This window comes from Planococcus citri, chromosome 4, assembly GCF_950023065.1.
Source record: "Planococcus citri chromosome 4, ihPlaCitr1.1, whole genome shotgun sequence".
Classification (NCBI taxonomy): domain Eukaryota; kingdom Metazoa; phylum Arthropoda; class Insecta; order Hemiptera; family Pseudococcidae; genus Planococcus; species Planococcus citri.
The window spans coordinates 49,055,825-49,082,211 of record NC_088680.1 but is presented as its reverse complement, the minus strand read 5'-3'; the positions used below and the strand labels follow the sequence as shown (position 1 = coordinate 49,082,211).

At 32.3% G+C, this 26,387-nt stretch overlaps 1 protein-coding gene across 3 annotated transcripts; it reads right to left on the bottom strand.

The window, feature by feature from the left end:
* Positions 1–21: 21 nt before the first annotated feature.
* Positions 22–26,387, bottom strand: ATPCL (ATP-citrate synthase). 3 transcript variants are annotated; one of them, XM_065364664.1, is made up of 18 exons: positions 26,210–26,387; positions 9,532–9,709; positions 9,257–9,442; positions 6,225–6,415; positions 5,862–6,120; positions 5,566–5,778; positions 5,341–5,498; positions 5,104–5,266; positions 4,838–5,017; positions 4,635–4,758; positions 4,429–4,544; positions 3,937–4,133; positions 3,704–3,863; positions 3,171–3,626; positions 2,890–3,099; positions 2,667–2,810; positions 1,073–1,269; positions 22–994 (listed from the first exon to the last, which is right to left on the bottom strand). In XM_065364664.1, the coding sequence occupies exons 2-18, from the start codon at positions 9,682–9,684 to the stop codon at positions 826–828; spliced, it is 3,276 nt and encodes a 1,091-aa protein (XP_065220736.1). In that variant the 5' UTR covers positions 9,685–9,709; positions 26,210–26,387; the 3' UTR covers positions 22–825. The 3 variants fall into 3 exon arrangements, with proteins under 3 accessions (XP_065220736.1, XP_065220735.1, XP_065220737.1); XM_065364663.1 differs by lacking the exon at positions 26,210–26,387 and adding an exon at positions 20,591–20,749; XM_065364665.1 differs by lacking the exon at positions 26,210–26,387 and adding an exon at positions 10,503–10,526.

Genomic DNA, 26,387 nt, shown 5'->3' with positions numbered 1-26,387 from the left:
AAAAAAAATCTGTAAACAATCAACGTAAAAAATATTTTATTTTTCACAAAATTCAAAAAGCATAAATCTGTTTAAAAGTTAACAATTAGTGACTTTAATATAATATCTTAATACGGTTCCTACGTTCAACATGTTTTTTTTTACACAAGTTCCAAACTACAAATAAAACAGCGCATAATAAATACAAAAACAAAAATATTATACTAAGTACATTTACTCATATTGCTATCGTTAAATAAATTATAGGCGCGGAAATATAAAATATACAAAATTAGATACATAAAAAATGTTACACGGACTAAAAAAGAAACCTGTTCAGAGTACATTACATACTACTGTCATATAAATATATATACACGCTGACACGCAATTCAAAATTTAAAACAAAAAAATGCTGTTTGGAATTAAAAATTTTATCCTTTTTTTTACTTTTTTTAAAAAATAAAAACACTTATATAAAATTGATATGTTTCTTTTTTTTTTCAAAATCAGAAGAAGAAAGCATCGCACAACCGAATATTTTGAAACAGGTTCGCAGTAAAAGTAAATACCTTGTCTACACAATACGTATATATTCACACACAGACGAGGAATGTATCAAGTATAAGATATATAAATCATTACACACAATTTCATTGTTTTTTTTTCTTTAGGGTTTTTCAAACATCCGCGAAAGTTAATAAATTGCACATCTAACGAAAAACTAATCTAACAAAATGAATTATCTTGCTTTAATTAAATGTTTGATCGAAGACGAAATTTATATAAGAAGCCTAGCGAAAGGAAGTTCTGTTCAAGATAAAGCTATTTATATACTTAAACATTTTAATTGTACTGTTCCGGTAACACGTACGAAATATCGTCCCAAGGATGACGGTAGAGTCCTTGTTTCAGACGTTTCTGATCCAAGTAATGACCAATAAAACCGATACTTCTTCCGAGTACGAATAAACTATTAATCGAGCCCATATCGATGTATTCTTGAGCTTCTTCTCTGTAAACGTGAAAATAAAAACAGTGTTAAAACAAAACGATTGTTAATCGATGTCGAGTACGAGCATTTCTAGGTTACCTCGTGAAAGCACCGCTGTGTCTCAATAAATCACAGAAAGCGACAGCAATAACACCGTCAACGTTCAAAATTAAATTAGGTTTTTTCGAAGTAGTAATGCTTTCTACTTCCAAGGCATACTGCAGCAATGGAGTAGCTGGGAAGGTTTGTAATACGAAATCTTTGATGATTTTCACACGCATATCTGGATTATTAATCTGAAATAAAAAGATGAAAAATGCGTTAGTACAAATGCTATGGATAAAGTCGCCCTCTTATTCCTCCCTTGCAACTCGATCATTGATTCGACGGTTATGAATGTGATTTTTTTTTGAAGTTGATTTACTCAGAAATGAAATTGAATTATTTTAAAAGAGGGATAGATTGTTCCAAAAATATAATATAAAACCGTTTTCTTTTGCACAAAACATTTTTTTTCCAATTCAGAAAATTGAAAAAAAATTTAAAAATGCGATCAAAAAACGAAGAGCAAACATTAAAATACATTTAAAATGTCTCTAAAAAAAATTAACAAATAAAAATGGAATACAATCCAAAACAATTGAAAAAAAACTCGAATTATTTTTTAAAAAACACTAAAAAATTATGCAAGAAATAGAATAAAAAAACGTTTCTCTTATACCAAAAAAAAGGAGAAAAAATTTACAAATTGAAAAAAATCACATATTTTTTTTGTGTCAGAGAATTTTTTTGAAAATCAAAAAAACATACTTGAAAAAATAAAAAACCAATCCTAACGTTTCTCTTATACCAAAAAAAGAAGAAAAAATTTACAAATTGAATAAAATCACATATTTTTTTTTGAGTCAGAGAATTTTTTTGAAAATCAAAAAAACATACCTACTTGAAAAAATAAAAAACCAATCCTAAAATATTTTAAAATCTCTAAAAAAGTGTGCAAAAAATGAAACACTTTTTTGGTAGGTTTAGGTACCCAAAAAAAGAGAAAATAAAAGTACATAAATCAAAAAACAATTTGAAAAAAACTCGAATCTTTTATTGAAAATCATTAAAAAATAATTCGAGCAATAAAATAAGAAAATGTTTTTCCTCACCAAAAAAATTTTTCAAATGAAAAAAATGAAAAACGAAAAACAGAAACAAAAGATTTTGAAAATTTTCAGAAAATTGAATTTTTTTTTTTTTAAATTTCAAAAAAACGATGAAATTGAAACAAAATGTTGTTCTTTTCTCAAGTCACAAAACTTCCGTTTTTGGATTCAAAAAAAAAAAAGAAAAAATTAAGTAAATTCTAAAACGACTGAAAAATGAAGAAGTCAAATTTCTGCAAAAGAATCTAAAAATTGAAAACAAAACTCGAAAGTTTCAAAAAATTTATAAAAATAACACATAAAAACTGAAAAAATGAAATGAGGAACCAAATGGAGCATTAAAATCTTGAACATGTTTCTGATGCCATTTCCAACTTTTAAGTTGCAAGTACGTTTAGATGCATTGATTTATTCTATAGGTACTTCATTCATAAGACCAATTCAGATTTTAACCAATATGTTTCAAAACGTAATCCAGAGAGCAGATACCCAGAATGTTCTCCAAAAAAAATTAATTCCTCAATAATTGATCGAAAACTTACAGATTTTACACGATGTCCGATACCCATAATAAGCTGTCCTTTGTTACGCATTTCGTTAACGAATTCCATTGGTTTCAAACCAGAATCATAAGCTTCACTGAATTGTTTAGCTGCTCCGTTCAAAGCTCCACCGAAACGATCTCCCTGTATCGAAGAAATACGTAAGTATGAGAAACAAAATCTCAACAGATACACTTTTTCCAATATACGGGAAAATACTTACAATAGTTAGAAGACCAGAAACCAATGAAGATACTAAATCTTTTCCAGCACGAGCGCAAACGATGGTGTTATGAGCTCCGGATACAGCCGGACCGTGATCAGCGGTAACCATCAAGCTCATTTCGAAGAATTTACATACGTACGGGGGTAATGCTCTTTGGAACCACAGCAGCGAAATAACACCACCAATACCCATATTCGTTTTCAATACCTAATGAAAAATGATCAATTACTCTCACGTTGTAACTTTGGTCTCATCGTATCGGTGACCAATTCACTCACGTCGGTAATAGGCATGCCAGCGTACAACAATTCTTGACCTCTTTCATCGCAGATACTGGTCATGAAGGAGGCTGGCTTGCGTATTAATCCCAACTCCCTAGCCCACGAATAATCCATTGGCACGGTCGGAGGTGGTACTTCCGGCTGCGGTACAATGGTGCCGTCTTCTACTAATTTATTATAAACGTCTTGGATAACATCGCCCAGACTGTCGAACGAATCAGGAACATTGGCACCAGCGGCACGTAAAGCTGCGTTTTTAGCAACCGCTGTTTCGCTATCGGAATTAGCGCACGATCCAGCGTGTCCGAATTGTACTTCGGAGGTGAACATGCTTGCGCAAGTTCCTATACACCAGGCGACCAAAGGTTTGGTGATTCTGCCGTCTTGAAGAGCAGCACAGACGTCGTATTCTTCGGTACCGCCGACTTCACCGAGCAAGACGATCATTTTGATCTGAAATCATTTCGATAGGTTAATTTCCGAACTAGCGATGTAATTTGGAGAAGTGTTCGATAAGATTATGGGCTTACTTCAGGATCTTGCTGATATCTCATGATGTGATCCATGAAATTCGTTCCAGGATAACGATCACCTCCGATGGCGACACCTTCGTACACGCCGTTGGTAGCTTTGGAGACGATATTGTTCAATTCGTTGGACATACCACCCGAACGAGAGACATAGGCAACGCTGCAATCAGGATTCGTTGTTAAAGAAATGATCGTTTACATTCTCTAGATGCGAATAAACGAGTTTTTCTTACTTTCCAGGTCTGTATAATTTCGAATGTAAGATGTTATCCATCATACCACCGGTGTTACCAATTTTGAAGCAACCTGGTTTCAAGCCACCGACGGTAGCTGGTCCGATGATATTAACGTTCTTTTGATTAGCTTCCAATATCAGTTTCCTGGTCATGTTTTCAGGGATACCTTCAGCGATGATGGCGATCGTTCTTATCTGCGAAAAAAAAATTAATAATTTATCCAAATTGTCGAAAGCACAATTATTATTTAATAAAAATGTAATCGTTTTAAGCTTCCAATAATAGAGAATACAAAAAAAAAAATTGGGTGTTTTCATAACCCTAAAGATGTGCTCAATTCCAGAAAAAAAATCAAAATTGCCATTTCCCGAGATTCAATTTTTGAGAATTTCATTCTCAATTGTTTTCAAAAATTCATCAAACACGAGACAGATCAACAATGACTGTCTTAAAATTAGTAAAAAAAATCAAAGAAAAAATAATAAGTACCTGTGGGAAAGACATAGCTTCTTTGGTACTGTCGTAAGCCGAACGCAATGAGGCGAAGTTGACCATGACATCAGTATCCTTATGTTTGGTCATAGCGTCTTTCATGTGCTTGTATACTAAACAGAACAATCAAGCAGAAAAAAAATCCATTAAATAACGCCGTCAGATCTTGAACAAGCCAGCTCAACATTCTCAAATTCCCTCACCTGGGATCAGCACTTCTTTATGTCCCCAGTAGAATTTCAATTTATGATCTCCGGTGAACGGATATACAATGCAAGCGACCGATGGTTGTGGGCGCCGGCAGACGAAATCGAAATCTAACATACTCTGCAAACGGATTCATCATCGATCATTAGATTCGATCGTAATATCGAAATAATGCACGAACAAAAGTCAAAAAACGCACCTGTACAGCTCTATTTTGCATACCATAGACAATAGATCTGGTTGATTTGCTAAATAAAGGGACGCTGTTTAAAGGAGCGACGTCATTTTTGGCGTTAAATTTTGCCTCTGGAGAAGCGCTGCCGGATTTCGAGATTCCGTTTATTTCACTCTTTGGACTTTTCGACGACGAATTTGAATTCTAAAAATGATAAATTTTAAATCAGTTCACAAATTATGATAATGAGTACACGAGAAGATATCTCGATGATGGAAAAGTTGACTCACTTGTCCGCCAGGTAATAAGAAATTAGCGGTGGCGAATTCTTGTTCAGTTTCTTTGGGAATGGGACGTTTTCCCAAAGCCATACCAACAATAGCAGTCATATGGGTTTCAGGTCCGAAAACGAAAATAGGTATTTTCAACGACTGACCGACATCGCGAATAATTCTGCGTAAAAATCATACAGATTAGAATTCTATTCGTGATTGAAAATACCACGAAACTGAGATGGAAAACCATACCTTAGACCTTCTTGGTAATTTGGTCCGGCTCTTCTCACATAAATGGTGATTTTATTTTCTAAAATTTTACTTTGGAATTCGGTCAACGCGGTTACGATACCTTTGAAAGTGGCAGCTACGTTTGTGAAGTTAGCAATACCTCCTCCGATAATTAAAACCTAAAAGAAAACCAACTTTAATACGACGATCGCTTGAATATTTCAATTTCAGTCGATTGATGCTTACTTTTCCATCAGGATGTTTTTCTTGAGTCATCAAAGATAAAATAGTCTTAGCGTATTCGTAAGTTTGTTGTTCGGACGGAGCACCGCTGTATTCACCGTAGTTGGCCAATTCACTGGCACCACCGAGATCGCAGATCGTATCACTGTAAATGACCGAAGCTCCACCGCCGGCAACCATGGTCCAAATTCTGCCTTTCTTGTTCAAAATAGTCAGCTGTAAACGCATAAATAATATTTTGTTTAATACAAGGAATCTTATTAGTTTGTTTACATCAGATAAGTGACACGATGTATTACTTTAAGGGAAGCACCGCTCTTCGAATCGAGATCAGCAATGTAAGCTTCTTCGGGGAAAGCATCACGTCCGAATGGTGGAGGATAGAACACTTTGCCCCATTTAGTACGGCATATAAAATCAGCTGTAGCGTCTAATTTAGCCGCCAAGTCCAATATATAGATGGCATTATCGGTCACAACCAAAGGATTTATTTCCAAATACGTGAAATATAAATCTACGTACATTTTGTATAAATTATTCACAAATGTCGCCACCATTCTGCAAAAGAAAAAATTCAAGTAACGTGTGAATTACAAAATTTAAAAGAAGAATTTTTGATAAAAAGATCAAAAACCAACGAAACTGTGATAAATTAAACTTACTGTTTTTTAGCAGCCGGTACGTTGGTTAATAATTTAGATGAAATTATGCTTTCGTCGATTTCCGTATCAACGGGTACTTCCAATTTAGCAGCTTTAGAATCGACATCGCCGATATCGACACCACCTTCGTGATAGAACAAGATAGTGTCCGCATGACGGTGAGAATATATACAAACGTAGAATTCTTCTTCCTGTAAACAAAAATAAATTATTTTGAAATGAGTACTTCAATGTTGTTGTAAAATGAATAGGGTAGTTAAGAGTCTAATTATTTCAAATTAAAATGGAATCAAATTTCAGTAGCAATGACCCCTGAAATATGTACAAGAAGTTGCAAGAAACGAATAAGTGCTCGTCATCTTGGAACAGAGAGGATGCGAAGCAAAGAAAGAGATTTCAGGTTGCTACCGAATTATTCCCTCATCTGCAAACAAGAAATTTTGACGCGAAATTATCCCAAAAATGAAAAAACCAAGTACAAGAAATTCTCCAAGGTTTGGGATGAGACGTGAAAGATTTCTCGATGGTGGTTTACGTTTCAGCCAACTGATAACTGAATGTTGAATATTCAGTAGGCTGAAACGTATTAAGAAAAAAATCTACCCATTTAACCTGAAAAAGGAAAATACTCTAATTTTGATACGAACTTTGATACTAGAAAATATAAAGAGACGTTTTGGATCACTTCCTCAATGAAAGCAGCTCAAAGAAAATGTTTAAGACAGCAAAGGAGTATCTTAGTGATAAGCTATAAACTGCATTTGCATTATCCAACATAAAATACAATTTTATAAAAGCCTGTCCCATTCAAAAGCAGTCTTACCAATTTTTCCAAGTTTCACTACCTACTAGAGACAAAATGAGTAGAAAACTATTCAAAAAAAAAAATCAATTTTGAGAATTTTGTCGGAATAAAATCACTTGACCATGGTTCAAAATTACAAAACAGAATTTCTGCAAAGTGTTGTAACAAAATCCCAAACCAAAATGCAAGATTTTTGCTACCTATATTTTGAATGTCCTCTTCAACATTTCTCCAGAACGTAAGCAGAATGTTTTCCAGATTTTTACCCCCCCCCCCATCTCTCTTCATCAACTTTTGAAATGATTTTCTAATACGAAAAACAATAAATTTTTCTTTTTTCAGGAGCAGCAGAAAATCGAGACTTTTTCGCATTTCTGGCAAAAATTATGACTTTTTTCGAACTCTGGCTGAAAAATCGAGAGTTTTTCGGTCTGATAAAAATCATGACTCCTTTGAAATACTGAAAAATGATCAGGATTTTCTTGACCCAGGAAAAAAACTGGAGCTATTTTAAATTTCTGGCAAAAAATCATGACTTTTTTGAAAACTCGACTCACATCATAAAACGTAATTTAATTAAACTAAAAATGGCAAATATATTTTTCAAGGTACCTAAAATTTTTTTGTAATTTATTGCCTCTTTTCTAGGCGTTAACTCCTTCAAGTTCGGAAATTTTGCTTGTTTCAAAAAGTTACGCATCAACTCACTTCCTAAGTCAAAAAATTTCAATTTTTAAAGATTTTGAAGGATTTGTGAATTTTTTTATTTTTGAAAATGGAATTGCATAACTCCTTCAATTTCAGAGATAGACTACTTCGCGAAAGAATTTTTTTTGTTCTTTTTTTATTCATTTCGAAAAGTTGAACCAGAAATTATGTTAGAAATTTATTATTCTCAGGGGATGGAATTAATAATGCGATTTTTCAAAAATTTGCAATAAAAGCAAGGACAGAAAAAAACGCAGAACTTTTTGCTAAAAATGTAACTTCTCTGATGAATTTATTTTAAAATGTTGAACGTTTTACGATAGAAGACCTCGTGATGTGATGAAAACGTGAATTCTTTAGGAAAATTCAAAAAGCTCAATAATCAATATTGATTTTTGGATTAGGTACCTAATCGAATTTTGGATATTCTGATACCTGATAACAGCTGATTGATCAGGCGAGCAATATATTATTTTGATGACAGAAATGTTTTCCAAGTTTAGAAGAGCCTAATGACTCATTTTTTGGTTTCTTGATTAAAAATTAAAATATACTCGTACCTTACTTTGAAAAAGAATTTAGAGGAGAAAGACTTGAAGCGAAATCTGCAAAGAAAATAGTTTTGAAACAAAAAGTTGAGAAATTCGGCTAAATCTACAAGTTTCAGTAAATTTTTCTTACTAAATTTAGATTTCAAATCGACGATAAAAAAATAATGAAATTTCAAAATCGCAAAACGCACAATAAATTAGGAATTATTTATAAAGACGGATGAGATAGTGGATCTTTGCAGGATTAGCAAGAATTGCAGGAGGTAGTGGTGAAAGAGGAAGGGTTCCTCCAGTGCCTTTTCAAAAACCTCTCTTCACTACCAAATTTTTCCCCTAAAATATTCGCTTCTAGAGCTCTAAAACTTTTTCTTTAAAATTCTCTTCAATAGAGAAAATACACCAAGTTTGTTTTTATCCAGCGATTTTTCGAATAAGCACTTGAAAGATTGAATTCTTTAAACCAGAAATAATTCATCTAAATCATAGGTACCCATTTTATTTTGAAACTATCTCTCGAAGGACACCCTAAAAGACCAAATTTCAAATATGGTCACAAATATGAGATAAAAATTAAACAAAAATTTGTGTAGATAGCTTGAAGGTTCCTCTTCAAGTTCCCATGATCTAACGCTTCGTAATAATATTAACTGATAAATGAGGAGGAGAAAAAACTTGATAATTTTCAACAGTTGGTTGTTAAATATTTTTAGGAGATAGTTTTTGTGAGACAGAGATTTAATAATCCAACGTTTTTGAAAACCAGAATTCAAATTTTCTCACCACTTCCTTTTTCCTTTCATTCTAATAAACTTGGCCACCGATTAATCGAAATTGATTAGACGAGGACATTGTTCATTCTTAGTTACTTTTTGAGCTCTCAGTTCCCAGTACATTACTAGAATTTTCAGTAAATTCCCACCTTAGGTAATTTTGTACAAAACGTGATTAAATAATGAAAAAATCCATACCTGTTTATGAGGAACGAACGGTTCGATGATGAAATTTTTTAGCTTTCCGGTTGCTTTACCAATCTTTTGATCTTTTCCCAATCGTTCTTGGATCCATTGAGAAGCGCCATTAATATCGGTTTTCACTTTAATCAAACCCAATTTACCACGTCTCTTGATCAATTGATCTGGTTTGGCGACTAAAGGCTAAAGGAACGAAAACACACCACATAAATTACGTATCCCTATCAAGAATCAAAGCGAAATTTCAACCACTCTTTTCCCCTCATACTTACTTCAGTTTCCAGCCAGGGATTTTCGGCTTTCAAGTCGACCCATTTGGTGTCTTCGTTGACGATGGCGTAACGACATTTGGCCGCCGCTGTGTTTTTTAAATGATCATTTATAATACCTTTTCCTGTCGCTTCGCTGATCGCTTTCGCTGACATATTTCAAAAAAAAAAACGGAATTATCTGCAACAAAAATGTGAAAAATTTGCACGTTAGTAGGTAAATCACGTCGTCCTGTGAAAATTCTTAAATTTTTTCACACGGTAAAAGCTCGAATCCGGTTTGATAAATGCGAATAAACGACCTTCATTAGACTAACGTGCTCGCGTTTGTACTTTCGTTTTCGATATTTCAACACTTGAATATTCTACTGGTAGGTTTAGAAGTTTATAATAGCGAGTGAAAAGGTTATACGAGTACTCGTAGATATCAAATATACGGTAATTTGTTTAGGAAAATGATTTCAGTGTATATGGTATAAAACGTACCATAGAGATATTATTACCTACGTAAAATAATCGTAATTTTAGTAGGTATTTTTTTTACTCTCATTTTTAATTACATAATCACCGGCGATAATTATGAACTCGTCTTTTTTCTCCTTTGAGAGGTCAGCTCAGCTGTTAATTTATTCTTTAACGAAATACACGCCGCCGACAATGTGTAACACACGATGATTAGTTAATTGTTCGTTTCCACGATTGTATAGTTTAAACAAAATGAAAACAATAACGTTATCTCATTCAGTCATAAGTCATCACCTCCAGCTCTATAGGTATCGATGAGAAGAAAAAAAATACTCGAATTGTTCGAAATTAATCCACTACAAATTATAAGGAAATAGGGACACACCGATAGAAAAATTAATTAATAAACTAGATTTCCCGGAAATCAATGAACTGTACTAATCGTAAAATATTCACAAATAGAATGTCCACACTTGACACTAAAACACTTCTAGAATTTACATTCTTACCTCGGAATATTTTATACCCTATGAAAATCAAGATTATAAACAGTCACTCAAGTAGCGGGTACTTCACACAATGAATACACGTACTCCAAAATTTACACGAAAAATCGCCTTATCAGCGACTAAAAAAAATCTCTTAGAGGATATCAAGGTGTGTAAAACTTGTAAACTTCGCCTTATTATTGAAACGCCCTTGCACGGGTTAAAAAACCAGTTTATCAGTACGTAAGAGTTAACGCAGTAGTGTAATCGTAATGCAAAATTCGATTCGTTTAATAACTGAGATAACCTTTAAAAAAAGTTTTTATTGAAAACACTATTCACCTTGGAAATATTCGCTTCGACAAAAGGGACAAAAGAAAAGTATTGTCTAAAATTAGCTTTTGCATCGTATGGACGTAACCCAGAGAACCTTACCTTTTCGGAACTCATTCCGAATGAATGGATAATTTTTGATGACTTTTAACTCTTTTCTTTTTCAAGGTTTTCAGGTTTAAAAGGTAGTAAGTACTAGGTAGGTAGTGGATTTTTCTAAAATTGATTTTCACTAAATTAGTGTGAAGCATGGTAACGTTTGATTTCGGTGAAGAAAGAGGGAGGGAGAGGAGGAGAGTGGTGGTTATCGAAGTTCTAGGAAATGTTGTATATAGAAATTGATTTTTTCACATATCATTCAAAAAAATTGACAAGTTTTCACGGTTTTTGAATGAAAATGATAAAACCGTTGCGTGACTAGATAACAATTTTAGAGATTTATTATGAAAATGATAACCTTTAATACGCGACTCTCGTGACTATTAGACAGTTAAGACACCTCGTCAGCCATCAATGAAGTGTGTTTACAGTACACATACAACATAAATGAGGTGAAACGAACGTGGTTTTTAGAGTCGTAGGTCAATGTTGACTGCACTCTTACTTTGCTACCCCTAAAATGTTAATTACAGTTACCTTTGCTATCTCAGAAAGGGTAAAAAACGTTCATTATTTTTTCAGAGGGCAAGATAAATTACAGAACATCAGAGCTGTCAATTTTTTCCTCCTCTGAATTTCGTTCTGAAACTTGGGGAACTTTTTTTTATTCAAAAAATACAAAAAAAAATGGCTGAACGGTTCGCAAAATTAAAATCAGTCAATTTAAAATACTGAAAGGATCAGGTGTGACGGTGTGAGGGATTTCTTACAACTATCTGTCGATTAAAATTGGCGAAAATTCTCACGTTGACTTTCTTTGCAGTATTTAAAGCACTATTTCTTTGTTTTTTTTCAACTGATGATGAGTACCACAAAAGATTTCAAATTTATTTTGAGAAACGAGCTCACTTATTATTGCACAACATCGTTAGTGGTTTCATAATCCTTTTATAACATAATTCCCTGATACTTCGATTGTAAAAAAAATTGTCTCAATTATTGCATCATGGTAATATAAAATTTTAATATCGTTTGAAAGGACATTTTGTATTGCTGATAAAAACCGAACCACTTGAAATTTGATGAGAAGTGAATGAAAAGCCATTTTAGAAATGTGGTCACCTTGAAACGATTAGAGTTGTAAATTTCCACTCGTCAGGAACATTGTGTCTCAAATTGTTTTTTGTTGGCGATCTGATTTTTTGAACAGAAAAGCTTTGATTACGAATAAAAGTAGATCGAATTTTTCAATCAGTTAAATACTATGTGAAAAAAATATCCCTATCAAATGGGTCAATGCCCCGAATGAAAAACATCTTGAAAAATCAATTTCTGATTTTTGAGATTTTTATGGCCAGGAAATCCTTCTTCTGATGAAATAAATTCATTCGCAGTTCAACTTAATCTATCAAACCAAAGCACAGATGGCTCAATTTAAAACCCAAACAAGAAATATAAAAATTTAACCTTTTACAATTATTTTTGAAATGCGAACAGTGTAAAATTGAAAGATTGTTTACATTCACCGCACCTACATGACAATTTTCAACAAAGTACGAGTAGTACTTAGAAAGTTCAACAGCATTTTTATTACAAGTACAACAGCTGCTCGTTTTAATATTTCGCAGACATATTAAATATTAACATTGTTTTGCCATTTCAACTTGAACGTCATATAGGTCGTCTCCGATACAAACAGGAAACATCAACCCTACAAAAACATTCCAACCACTGAACACGTACCATAAGTCAATCGGGAGAGAAATTAAAATGCATTTTTATACCTATTTAAATGTAATAATTTTTTTTATTTCTTTATCATTCGTATCTCGATGAAACTGAGTAGTCATCAGATTATACATTCAAGGTGCCCAAGGAGTGGTTAACGCGAGTGAGTAGTCACCTATAGTCAGTCTCGACTCTCGAAGCGAAGTCAAAATATCGTAACAAGCAATTTCAAACCTTTCACTCAAACTCCTAAATTCCTAAAAATTTCAAAAAAAATTAAAAGTTTTTCGTAAAATTAAAAACCAATGTAAAAAATGAATTGAATTTTCAAAAAAAATTCAAAATTATTTCAATGTAAAAAAAGATTTGGAAATTTAAAATAAACTATTTTAAAAATTCAAAAAACTATTGGAAATTGAAAAATTTTATGAAAAGTTTTAAATTTGTAAACCTGTTTATAAAATTTTGAAATAAAAAAAAATAATTACAAAAAAAAATTCCAAAATTTTCAAACAAAATTTCAAGTTAGAAAATATCGAAGCGCAATACTTGATAAAATTTTTGAAAAATTAAAAAATACAAAATTTTACAAAAACTTGGAGAGTTGAAAATTTTAGTGAAATTTAGAGGGTAAAAAATTGATATTTGGAAAAAAACTTCAAAATTTTCAAACAAACTTTAAAGACAAAACATTTGAATGCAACAATAAAAATTTTGTAAATTTGAAATAAAATACTCTAAAAATTGAAAAATACAACATTTTTATACAAACTTGAAAAATTGAAAATTTTTTGTGAAATTTGGACGTTAAAAAATAAAAATTGTAAAAAAGCATCAAAATTTTCAAAAAAGTTCAAAAGTTGAAAAAAATTAATTTCAAAGCATTTTTTAAAAATTTGATGTCGAAAAATAAAACTGAGAAAACCCAAAAATCAAAAAATTGAAGAACAATTTTTTATCCGCATTTTTGGATTTTGTCAGAAAGATACGATTTAGATTCATCTGAATATCCTGAGATTGATTTTGGAAAAATGGTGTGAAATAAGTCCAGTGGATCATTAACAAACACCATTCGTGTTTATACGAACGGATGGTTCATTGGAAACAGTTTTTATAGCACTTTTTGAAAATCTGGAATATCCAAAATACAGCTGGAGGCTCCAGAACAGCTTTAAAACTACCTCCAGTCGACTCAGCATGTTGAAATTAGGGTATAATATAAAATTTAGAGTTCTAATTGTTTCAGCATGGAGGTAGGGGTCGAAAATAGGATACATTACCTATCAAATTTCAGCTTTTCAAGCCAGTTTAGTGAAATTTTGGTATTTTGCATGTTACGAGTTGCTTGAATTTGATTTTTAAAAATTCGTCAAAAATCGAAAAATGCACCATAGCACCTCAAATTTTGACTGGTAATACATACTCGTATTACCTATGTTCTTTCAATTTAGATTTGTACGGTTAAAAAATTTACCTACTTTGTAAGTATTAAGTAATCACCATGCATTTTAAAATGACAAAAATCACATCGTTTGAGGAGTTCCGAAAAAGCGAGCTTCAGTGAAAACCTTTACCTTGAGGGCATCTAAAATTATAATTTTAAAAAATATTTCCATTCTTACTTTTCAGAAATTTTTTAAGAATTTCAAAGCATGTCATTTTTAGGTGAAAATACGTAACCAAAAGTTTCTGCTAAACCAATTTCCTTTGAAAAATTTTTACCTATTTTGAGAATTTCAACATTTTGAAATCCGCTTTAAAAGACAAAAAGCTCAAGTAAAACGTAACAAAAATTTATCACAGTTTGAGGACATCGTCTTCAACTCTCTCTCAATAGCTCCTCCTCCTTCAGCTTTAAAGTTCACGATGCTTTTAGTTTGCATCCTCGAGCAAGTACAATTTTCAGTTGAAATCTGACGGAGCACTCCACACAGGACACCAGGTATATTATGTAAGGGTCACTTTACGAGCTTGAATAATTTTACTCAATGAGATTATTTTTATTACACACAGAGCACATCATCTTAGATCTCGATCAATGACGCGCGTTCCGAAACAAAAAAAAAAGACACCAAGAGAAAAAAAATAATAAAGGTCATACCTTCTAGGGCACGCACGTGTATTTCCCTTCTTATAACTACATCCTACAATATGTGAAATCAGAAATGCTAATACCTAGTCCAGGTATTTTCAAACTTCATAAATCTTCTAAATTTATTCAAAAATACTCGAGTAATCTTCCCCAACAAAATCACAATAGGTAGCTTGAAAAACAAACCCTCAACCAGGATATGACTTTCACAGCGATATCAAGGATTTTTCAAGAAACACTTGGTAATTGGTACGCAACGCAATTACTTCAACCCTTTCATATTTTCTTTCATCGTAGTCGGGTAACTAGGCTGGTAAATATGCCTATTTCAATGTTATCAAAAATATCACCATTACATAACCGATCATTAACTACTGAATATTAGTACACTGTACATAGAGACGTACATATACGTGAATGACGTCACGTAGCTGATAATACAGAGAAAGTTTCGGTTTCTCTCGCCGACGAAGCGTTCTACTAATCGATATTTTGTCCTAGCACAGCATATACTTTTTTCACCGCTGTTTATCGACTACGTATTTGGCTTGAATTCGAACTCGAACACCATTTTTATTCGAAGAAAAAGCCAAAAAAACCTTTTTTTCCTCGAAGCTACGACCTTTCTCCGCATAAATTCGAATATTTTCTACAATGGTAGGTACCTGTTCGGTGATTTTATACCGTACAACGAAACACACTTAACGGATAATTATTAAAAAGTACCAACATTATCAACAAGGTCAACGTGTCACTTTCACCACACGTCTTATAGAAGTTCAAAAATGACTGAGAAAAAGAAAAATTCACCATCGATAAATCACCCGCAGAACGTTACATTATTTTGTTGGTCACTTTGACGTAATCAAATTCTCGCCAGTCTCGCATCGTGAATTTTTTTTTTCAATTTCCAATAAGATAAAACAAAAGCGAGAAAAAATAATAAAATTCCTTATCACGAGCAAATCGATTCAATAAATCAGTTTTCCTTGGTTTCGTTGCCAAAATATTCTCAGGTTGGCTACGATATTATTCAACTCGTATGAAAAATTCATACTCGAATTTCAACCAGTTTGACGGATTTTCTCCTCCTAACTCAATCGAGAGTTTCTGTAGCAATTCGATTGTGATTGTTTTGATCAACTTTGGAAAATCCATTTTTATGGAAAATTTTCAACGAAAAAATTATCCTCGAATTATCGAGGAAATGGTTCACGTTCAGCTATAAACTGAGCTCATAAATCATACTTACTCGAATTACAACTACACAATCGTAAATTCGGCTCTAATTTCAAATTCGATTCCCGATTTACTTCTTTTTGCAACTTGCAAGACGAGTTTTAGCTCTACCTGATTCGTATTCACACACAGGCAACACGAGTATAAATATAATTGTTCCGCAGCTTACCACCGAAAAATAAATTAAATTTTCTATCGTATAGATTCAAACCTTCATGAAATCCTCCAAAATCCAAAAAAATATATCAAAATTTCAGCTATACGAATACGCTGCACTATATGGGGGCAGTTTTTATCAATGAGAATACTCGGCAAAAAGCAAACTTTGTTGAACAAGGTATCGTGCCTTCGATAACGCCACAAGCGATGAAATTTTATCACCTATTTTTGAAATTTTTTCATTTTTCAAAACAACAACCTATACCTTAATACAAGACTACGAAAAACAACCAGTTGTATAATATAGTTTTACATCAACATGGAGAAGACGACGGCTGGCTTGGCACGGAAATAAGAATAGTTTTGCTCGCGAACCGGTTCCACCTGGTAGATAACTCTTCCAAACACAACTTCCAGTTACGTAAAAATTCTCTTCTACGGGAAAATTACCATCAACTGTACCGACAAGTTCAGTTCCGTTCGTGCCAACGAATATAATTTCAATAATAGAATCATTTTTCTAAAAGATCGACAAATTCATTCTTCTTCGAGCATTTCAAACTACCTAAGTACCTATATAATACAGAGTACATCTCGAGACAATTCGGTCAAGGTAAAATAGGGCGCTTTTTATTTTATTTTTTTTTAGAAAAAGACAATTCTAACGTAGCTGTACTCGGAGCTGATAAATATCGAAAGCAATTCACCGCATTGTCACGTAAAACACGTTTTTCCTTTGATACCACATATCATACATTTACGTCATAAAGCTGCAGGCTAAAACATAAACGAAAAAAAACTCGTTCGAATCTGAATCATAGGTAAATCTCGATGATACGATTAAAGAATTCGTAATTTTCCATAAGTGTAGTAGTAATGGTAGGTATTTTTGAGCAGTTCGGGTGATTGATAAATATGAAAGTTCGGTGTACAAAACTATGAAATTATCGAGCGTTTTATCGTTATTTCTGTCACTGCGATATTTTTCGCCACCTGATAGGTATATTTCAAAATGCATAGATAAGTTCAAAGTTTAAATTTTTCCAAAAAAAACGAACGTACGATGATAATAATTTACCACGAATACGATTAGGAACACGTAGAAGGGACAGGGAGGGAGTGGTAAGCGTTTTAAAATTGAAAAATTGATACAAAACAGAAACGAGGTCGAACCAAAAACAATTTCCATTATCTCAGATTTCAAGTTTATTATTTTGAAGACGAGGAAGGAAACTGATTCCCCAACCTGTCCTCCCCCCTGATTCTCCAAGTCTCAATTTTGTAATTAAAAATATAGTTTTCTCAATTTTTAAAATTTTAAATACAGTTTTTTCAAACTTTACTGGAAAAAAGTGGATTTTGAAAATTTCTACAAAAAACAACAGTTTTTCAATCCATTTTCTGTCAACTTTGAAAAATAAGAAGGCGAACTAATCTCCCCCCTCCCCCATCCACTTTTTCCTTTAGGAATCAATTTTACAACAAACATTTAAAGTTCTCTCAATTTTTCAAATAATTGGTAGTTTTCCCAACAAATTTTCAGAAAAAATTGCCAATTTTGACAATTTTGACAATTTTGGTGACTGAACTCGATTTTATCCAGTTAAAATATTAATTTGGCCAGCTTTGATGAACTTTTGACTCATTTTTTCATCCAAAATACAATTATTATTTTTCCTAATTAATTCAGCAAATTTTCAATTTTCTCAACTTTTCTGGAAACAAATTTTCAAGAAAGAATTGCTCTTTCTGTCTCTTACTACCTATTCCTATCACACCTGATCCTCCAAAGCTCGGTTTCCTGATCAAAAAAAGGATTTTCTCAATTTTTCATTCGAAAAAACCAGTTTTCCCAATTTTTTCAGCTTTGAGAAATACATATAGGAAGACAACGAACTGAATTGTTGCGGACAAGCCATGTTTATTTTATGAGCAATCTTGAAAATTGATCCAAGAAATTTATTCATGAGCTAAAAATCCTTTTAATTTCAATCTCCTGAAATCCACATCGAGGATTTTCAACACATATTTTTTGGAGGGAGGGATAGGGACAAAGAGGGATACTGATCTGAAATTTTCTATTAAAAAATTACTCCTCGGAAACGAAATTAGGCAATTGTACTTGAATTGACCACTGGAAATAAAATCTCATGTGATCTGAGAAAAAGTGTTACAACTTTTCGTTTAAACATCAAAAATCCTACTCAAAACACCTAAACACATTTCTACCAATTTTGTAAGCTTTTCAAAACACCAATAACACTTATCAAAAAAAAATTTTAATGAAAAAAAAAACAAAAAAAAACACGTAAAACACTTTTCTTTTCAGTCTTTCCGATCTTCCTCACAAAAAAATTACTCTCCAACAAGAAACAAATCAAAAATAATACCATAAATTACAACCAAAAAAAAAACCTAAGCAATCGAGTACGTAAGCATAATTAGGGCACGAATAAAAATAGAAAAAAAATTACACCGATATCTTTTTGAAGGACGTAGAACAAAACAACCCATGTGTTTTTGACCTTCCAAAAACGTAAAATACCTCAACCAGTAAGCAACGTGAATCGTGATAAAGAAACATTAAGCAATCGAGTCTTGTGCTTTTTTTCCCGTCTTCCTGAAACCAACACTGATTGAAAGCTTTACTTTTCTTCACTCACGTCTCGAAAATACAAATTCAATATCGCTATATGAACAATTGAATAATCGATCGATTATTTAAATTTACCTACTAATTTCCCATAGGATTCGATAAAAATACTTTTAATTCAATTCAATAAACGTTTCCTCGTAAATTTTTACGTACGATTGATGGATTAAAAAATTTGAAAAAAAAAACGAAAATAATGTTGATAATACCAGCAGGTATAAAGTTATTTTTGAACTTGCATTCGAGTGAAACCTCTGTATAACCAGTTGGTCAAGTTTCGGTTAATTTTTCATATTTTTTACAATTTTTTTCTCGTAATTACCAATGAAAATGAAAATTCAAGTTATCAAAATTAGTACGTTGAGGTAGTACTACTCGTACAATCAAACCGAATTTACAAGTAATTCCTCACAAGGAAATTAAAACCTACAATCCAACATTCTATTCAAAAATACCCACAAAAATAACTCTATGGTTCTCAGGGATTTTACAGTGTTAAGCAAAGGAATCGAGTGAAATCGGATAGACTGATTGTGATAGGATAGCCAACGATGTCATTTTTAAAACAACAATGTAGAACAGTCACAAAATGACGTCATAGTTTACAGTTTTTGAAAGGAAAGGGGGGGGGGTCTGTATTTTCAGCATTTGAATTAGTGAAATTCACGTTCACATATCCTTTTGCCTCAAGGGCCACGAATCTATTCTTTTTCAAATATCCGATAAAAAATAAAAGATATAGAAAAACAAGAGTTGCTCTTCCAAACCATTTTTTTCTATGTTGATTTGGTCACCAAAGTTTTCTTTAAAAGATGCTGTATTTTTTACATCTAAGTACCAATAATTGTTTCTTCCATTAGATGCCTACATCGCTCCCTCCCCTTCCCCCTCCAAAATGGACCTATCTTTACCTAAACTATGATTTTAGCCAGCATTTTTTCAAACTTTTTCTTTACGAGTAGAAGGACTTCAATGATGTATTTCTCTCTTCCCTCTTGCCTCAGATTTTATAACTTCGTATTCTTTTACGTAATTCTGTATTTTTTTTTTGACATGCCACAATTAGAAACATTTTTCCACACGATATTGTATGCAATTTCTCATACAGGTGCAGCCAAGAGGCGACTTTACAGAAATAAAGAAACAATACTGGGAAGACTGGCGATTTCTCCGAGACAATCCTCGAATAAATAGGAAAAAAAATCATTACGTTTTTATTACGTATTTCACTTTCAATATCATTTTCACAATTTGCAGTTGATCGACTTCGCACATTGAGGTGATTTTCGTTATCAGGCCAATACACTGGTCAAATTATTAGGTATTTAAAGAACTGATAAAACGAGGTGAATTTCGATAAGCAATTACGTTAATTAACAAGTTAGGTGTAGGATAAATTTTATTCTTCGCGATGGTATTGAACTTGACCTTCACTTACATTTTAATCTCAATGATGGTATTATCAATTCGCGAAATGTGACGACGAGAATAACTCAAAACGATAAGAAAATTATTGAAATCAATTTACCTAAAAATTTATACGCAATGTTTCATTAGAATACCTACTCGTATTTTTAAAATAAATGTCATAAAATCATACTATGCTAGGTACGAGTTGATTTTTTTCGAGTATTTGAAATTTATAGACCCATTTTTTTTTACATCGAATAAATCACCGAAACACTTTTCATTTAAAACCCTCCAAAAACTCACTAGGCCTAAATAAATATTACTTCGAGGTAGAAATAAAAATCGAAAAAAACACACAATAACTTCTAAAAATAATGTTAAAAAAATAAACCTTACCAACAAAAAAATGAATCCGCGAAAGCGAATCGAAAAATTCAAAAGCTTCGAAAACGAGCTTAAGGGAAAAGCGCAACCAACGTTATCACCGCGTACTTCACCGAAACACGACTAAATTCAAATACTATCAGAATTTTCTCAGCATATCACAGCGCTCAGTAAGAAAAAAAAAGGTCAATGTTGAGGACGCCAGTCATTCTCTCCTTCTCTACTGCACACATACAGGTTTTCTGCCATCTCTTTTCATTTCAAATCATAATGGAGAGGGGACGTATGAGATGATGCGGTACACGTGTTTGTATTCATTCTCTCTTTTTATTCTGCGAACCCCACCTAGATGAGAAATTTCTTTCTCAATTACCAACGTCTTTGCGTCTTCGTCTTCCACTTCAGAATCAAATTTACCGATAATCTTTCGATTCGTATGACCACGGACCACGACGACCGGTTAACACTATACTAGATCTCATACACGTCGACGTCCGTCGTCATCTTGGTGTTGGTCTTCTACAATGAGCAATTGAGCATTATTGCCCATTGCAAGAATTTAAATATCATCGTCAGTCATGCCAAAAGTAACGGATCTTTATGAGCGATCGAGCATTGTATTTTATGGATATCGAGATGAATGAAATTATTGCCTGTAAACGGTATTGTAATGGCAAAACAATTCAATTGAGGAGATTCCTTTTGAAAGTGTTACGTGTTTTTTTTTTTTTTTTTTTTTGAAGAATTTTCCATCAGATGCGAATTTCCCTAATGCGAAGAATTTTGTAATGAGTTTTCAGCAACATGCCATTAGTTGAAGTAGCGCACTCTAAACGAAATTTTGAACCAAATTTAATGGAAGGAAGAATATTACATCGAAGTGTTAAAATTGACGATTTAGCCAAACTTTTTTGGACCAGACAGAAAAATAGCTCTTTTTTGGCTGCCATGTCGTTACTGGAAACAGAGGCACACCAAAGAAAAATATTTGAAGGGGCTAAAACTGACAAATTATGGGCAGACAACTAGAACTTTACAACTGATGAGACATTTTTTCAACTTTTACACCACTTTTTAAATTTTTATTAATAAAAAGTGCACGTTTTTAAAAAAATTCCTAAAATATCAAAATCAGATTTTTTTTTTGTAAAAATACTTCTCAGATAAGAAAACCAAAATTTTACAACTGATGAGAAATTAGGTCAATTATTGCCTCAATTTTTGAAATTTTTCTGATAAAAAATGCATTATTGTTCAAAAATTTTCAAAATGTCAAAATCAGACATTTTTTTGCAAATACACTTCTCAGTTAAGAAAACCAAAATTTTACAACTGATGAGACATTATGTCAATTTTTACCTTAATTTTTAAAATTTTTCAGATAAAAAATGCATATTTTTCAAACATTTTCCAAAATGTCAAGATCAGCATTTTTTGCAAAAAGATTTCTCAGATAATGAAATTTGCAAAGGTCCTTTGTACTTCAGAAAATTCATAACGTCGAATTACTATAAGGGGTAGACTGAAAAAAATTGCTCGAGATGCCCAAATGGAACAATTGTCTGAACAGCAACTCTCAATTTATACCAATTTTTTCTTTAAAAAGTAGTCAACTCTTTCGAAAATGTTCCAGCTGAAACCTAAGTAATTAGTTGATCTTGACATTAAATTCACCAGCTTATGGAGGATAAATTTTTAAAAGCACATAACGTCGAGCTCATTCCTTTTGAAAAAATATCATATAATGCAAAGCTCTATCCTTTTTTTCCTCCTCCAATTTTTTATCATCAAGACGTGAATTTTGATCATATTCTGTAATCAGATTGAATTTACAGGTATTTTATGGCTGAACTGAATTTGTATTTGAATAACATGGAAACCGAAACAGAAGCCAAATTAGATGTTTTTTCGACGATATTATCACTCAAAACTTTTTTGATGGTTGTTTTTCAAACATGGGTTACTGCCCCTCCTCCTCCCTCCGCCCCAAACGCAAAACATTAAATAAACTGTTTCAAGTAGAGCAGACAATTGTTTTAAATTATGGAATTCTAGATGAAGTATTCAGTAGGATCGAATACATTATTTTGGATTAAATGGCATTTCAATGATTATAAACAGAGCAAGGAATTTTATGACTTAAAAATTTAAAAATATCTACAAACTTGGAATGCATTTCTTAAAATCCAAAATATGCAAAAATATGGACTTTCAAAGCCAAAATTTATGCAAAATTCGCAACATGAATATGGGTTTACCAAGAAAGCATTTTTTTTACGTATGAGTTGGAACAATATAGAAGCGCTGAAATCATTGAAAATCTTCCTAATTTTCAAAAACCATTCAAAAATAAATTTATAGGAAATCTGTTGTTCGATTTGCGATGAAAAAAAAATTGAATTTCATTTTCACCGTTCTAAAGTTTCTAACAGAGAGAGAAAAAAGGCAAAAAACTGTTTTTCCCTACCAATTTAAAATTTTACACTTTCTTTTAAGAATAGAAAGAGATTTAATGAAATTTTGCACATAGCAATTTCTTTTTTTCGTCCCATTAAATCAAAATCATCATTTTTTAAAAATCACAAAATATGACTAGGAAAAAATTTAATTGGGTGGGTATCTGTATTTTTTGAGTGTTGGTCAAAAATATTATTTCTCAGTTTTGAAAATTTTAAATAAGGCAACGGGATCAGAGGTATTGGGGGGGGGGGGGGGTGGATTTTCATTCGATTTCAGGAAAAATGTGAACGGGAATCAAAATTTGTATTTTTTCAAATATAGTATAAAATCAATGTTACAGATTCTTTTTATTCATCACGAGTGTTTTTGGAGGTGTTCAATCAATTTCTGTACCTCGAAAAAAATTTCTTGATTTTTTATAGAAGAACAGCTGCCAATTCTCTTCATTGTACATTATTCTCATTCCATCAGAAATTTCGTACTTTTTCGTTTGAAAATTTTATTTTAAAATTCAAAATTTTTATAATTGATAAATTCTTATAGTTTTATTCTAAATCAATGAAAAACATTTCAAAAAGGAAACTTGACCACTGAACCGATTAAAAAGCTTGACTGGACGACTGATATAATCGAATTCATCATTTTATTCATCAAACAAAAGTCAAAGCAACCATTATCCAAAGTCTTATCTTTGCATCAGGATCAGGAGGATACGAAAATTAATGAAGTAGATGTCTCGTAACTTACTGGGAGTAAATTTAACACATTTTTCTACTGAAAAATAAAAAAAGGAGTTTTGTATGGGAAAATGAAAAGAAATAGTGTGTCTATTATTTTTTCCATCGATTATTTTTAATTACTTAATTAGTATCAATTCCAGTTTGCATTTGCTTTCATGGGCGAGTGATGTTTTAGCACATTATTAAAAAATTATTTCCAGTATACTTTGACCATTATCAGCTAGGTCAGTGTATTATGAATGCAATTCGTTATCTTATCACAAAAAACACCTACATTTACACCTAGACCTGCAGCTTCAGCTACCTGTACCTACAGGTCACAAACGAATGCAGCAAAATAAGCACAGATAACAGTATCAATTTCTCGTGTCAAGTATGCATTAATACAACACAATAGCTGCGATTAGAACAAATTTAGAAACATTTTTAAAATGTTATTAATAATTCGATGGATGGCGTACGTATTCCAGAACTGAGCAGTACAAACACAAACACATAAGCACTCACATAACGAGGAAGAAAACACACCTATGGTTACTCGCTAATTATAGAATTAACGTACGAATACTTCAAACGATTACGAAAACAGTGTCTTTAAACTTCAGATTTGATCAAGTATGCAATTCAATGCATTTCTCAGAACATATTTAAATTTTACTCGAGCAAGGTTAAGTAAAGTGCAATTTCAACTCGAGCTTCAGTATAGTAAACTTACTCATTTTGAAAATGGTTTATTACGTTAATTGCCAAAGAAAGCAGGGACCGATTGAAACTTAACAGCTCTTAAATAATTATACACTTAGATGGTAATATTACATAAGACATTCTACCCATTGGTCAAAACACGTGAGAATTTCAATGAGTTATCATTTTTCCGAATATTTGTACCTATACTGCCTTCAGTGTCAGCAATATTTAGAAAATAAATTCATAATACGAGCAAGGTTTCGATATTCTAACTAAAATACCTATTATAAATATTCGTCTTTTTTCATGTTAATCATCTAATTTCAATTTTAAATAAAAGTTCATAACGAAAACATGCCATTTTATGGTTCAAAACAACATTCCGAAGTGGTAACGATGATTGATATTATTCGTGCAATTACGAGTACATTCTCAATTTAATAATAAAAATATGGCGAAAAAAAGCACGAAAATTGAACAACGTACGAGGTACCTTTCGTTAATCACCTTCGTGTTCATTTAAAACACTTTACACTACCGATATTCGATACTTAAAAAACCTGATATCGACGAATAAAAAAACTCGACACAACTACGTAGTCCATTAGCACGGACAATATGAAAAATGAATGCATCGATATTAGGCTTACACTCGAACAAGAAGATATCTTTTTTCAGAATACTATTACAAGTGATTTGCAATTCAAATACCAATTTCTGACTTTGTTATTTGAAATTAACGAGAAATGTACGAACAAAAAGCACGATAATTTGCGTTTTTCCCCTTTCTATCTTTCTTTCTTTTCTTTTTTTCTTTTCCAAAATCCTGCGAATTATGAGGGAAATTACAATAATACAGATGTCGATGTCCCGAATACAGCAATTGTTTACAATGAAGGATACGCAGAGCAAGAAAATTCCAATCAAATGTTGCTACAGATATAACACGTTATCAGTTTCACACATTTTCTTCGTATTTCCCTTATCAGCATTTTGCAAAATTGAATAGAAAATTTCTAAAAACCAGTATCGCAAAGCTGTCCTCATTGAAAACTGGCTAATGGTTTTTTAATTACGTTGTTTGCAACAAAATTTGTATTGTTTTTCAAGGTTAAATAGTGGCAACAAATCTACATACATCATAATCCATGTAGATTAAGAATGAACAAGCCGAAAAATCATTACGTCTACATTCATGACGTACCTACTCTCGGTTCATTCAAAGGTGCAAATGGCAAAAAATTCCAACCGTCGAGACGAATTTTACAAAGTGATGTAAGTCGCGAGAATTTATCGCTACAGCTGAACGTAGACCTGAACTTGAAAAATCATCAGATACCGGAAACATGGTCCGATAATTGAAATTGACAAATCGCTGCATGTAGCATGTAACACATCGTACGATTTTCGTCAGAATATGTACGTCACAAATCCAACACTTAATTCCAGTCGCCGGCTAATATTGCGTTATCACAACTTCGATATGGCGTGAGAGTACTCGTAAATTGGATTTTTCGAGCAACTTTCTGCACCCGAAAGACGAAATGCGAAACATGTACGTGAATGAACCGCATACTCGAAGAAAATAACAATATTATCAACGTCATACTGTAAATTGGCGAAAAGACTTTGTCGTTCTAATACATAACAATTCAGCAATTTTAAATTTTCAACTTGAAAGTAACGATAATGCATGCATAATTAATGATTACAGTGCTTAAAAAACCACGATATGAAAACTTACCAAAATTAATCTGGTGTGTTTGTGGACGTCGTTCAGGAACTTCTGGACACAGTATAAATATATAAAACTAAATCAATACGATTGTTGTGCGAGAAAATTAATAAACTTTCCTAAAATCGGATAAATTTCATCGATTTAGTAGAACAAATTGTGGAAAGTATTATGCATCGCCATCGTA

Coding starts and splice junctions, on each gene's coding strand:
- ATPCL (XM_065364664.1), bottom strand. CDS start 9,684: ATGTCAGCGAAAGCGATCAGCGAAGCGACAGGAAAAGGTATTATAAAT. Junction 6,416..9,256: donor CGTTCGTTCCTCATAAACAG/GTATGGATTTTT, acceptor TTTTGTTTACAG/GAAGAAGAATTCTACGTTTG. Junction 3,864..3,936: donor AAATTATACAGACCTGGAAA/GTAAGAAAAACT, acceptor TCCTGATTGCAG/CGTTGCCTATGTCTCTCGTT.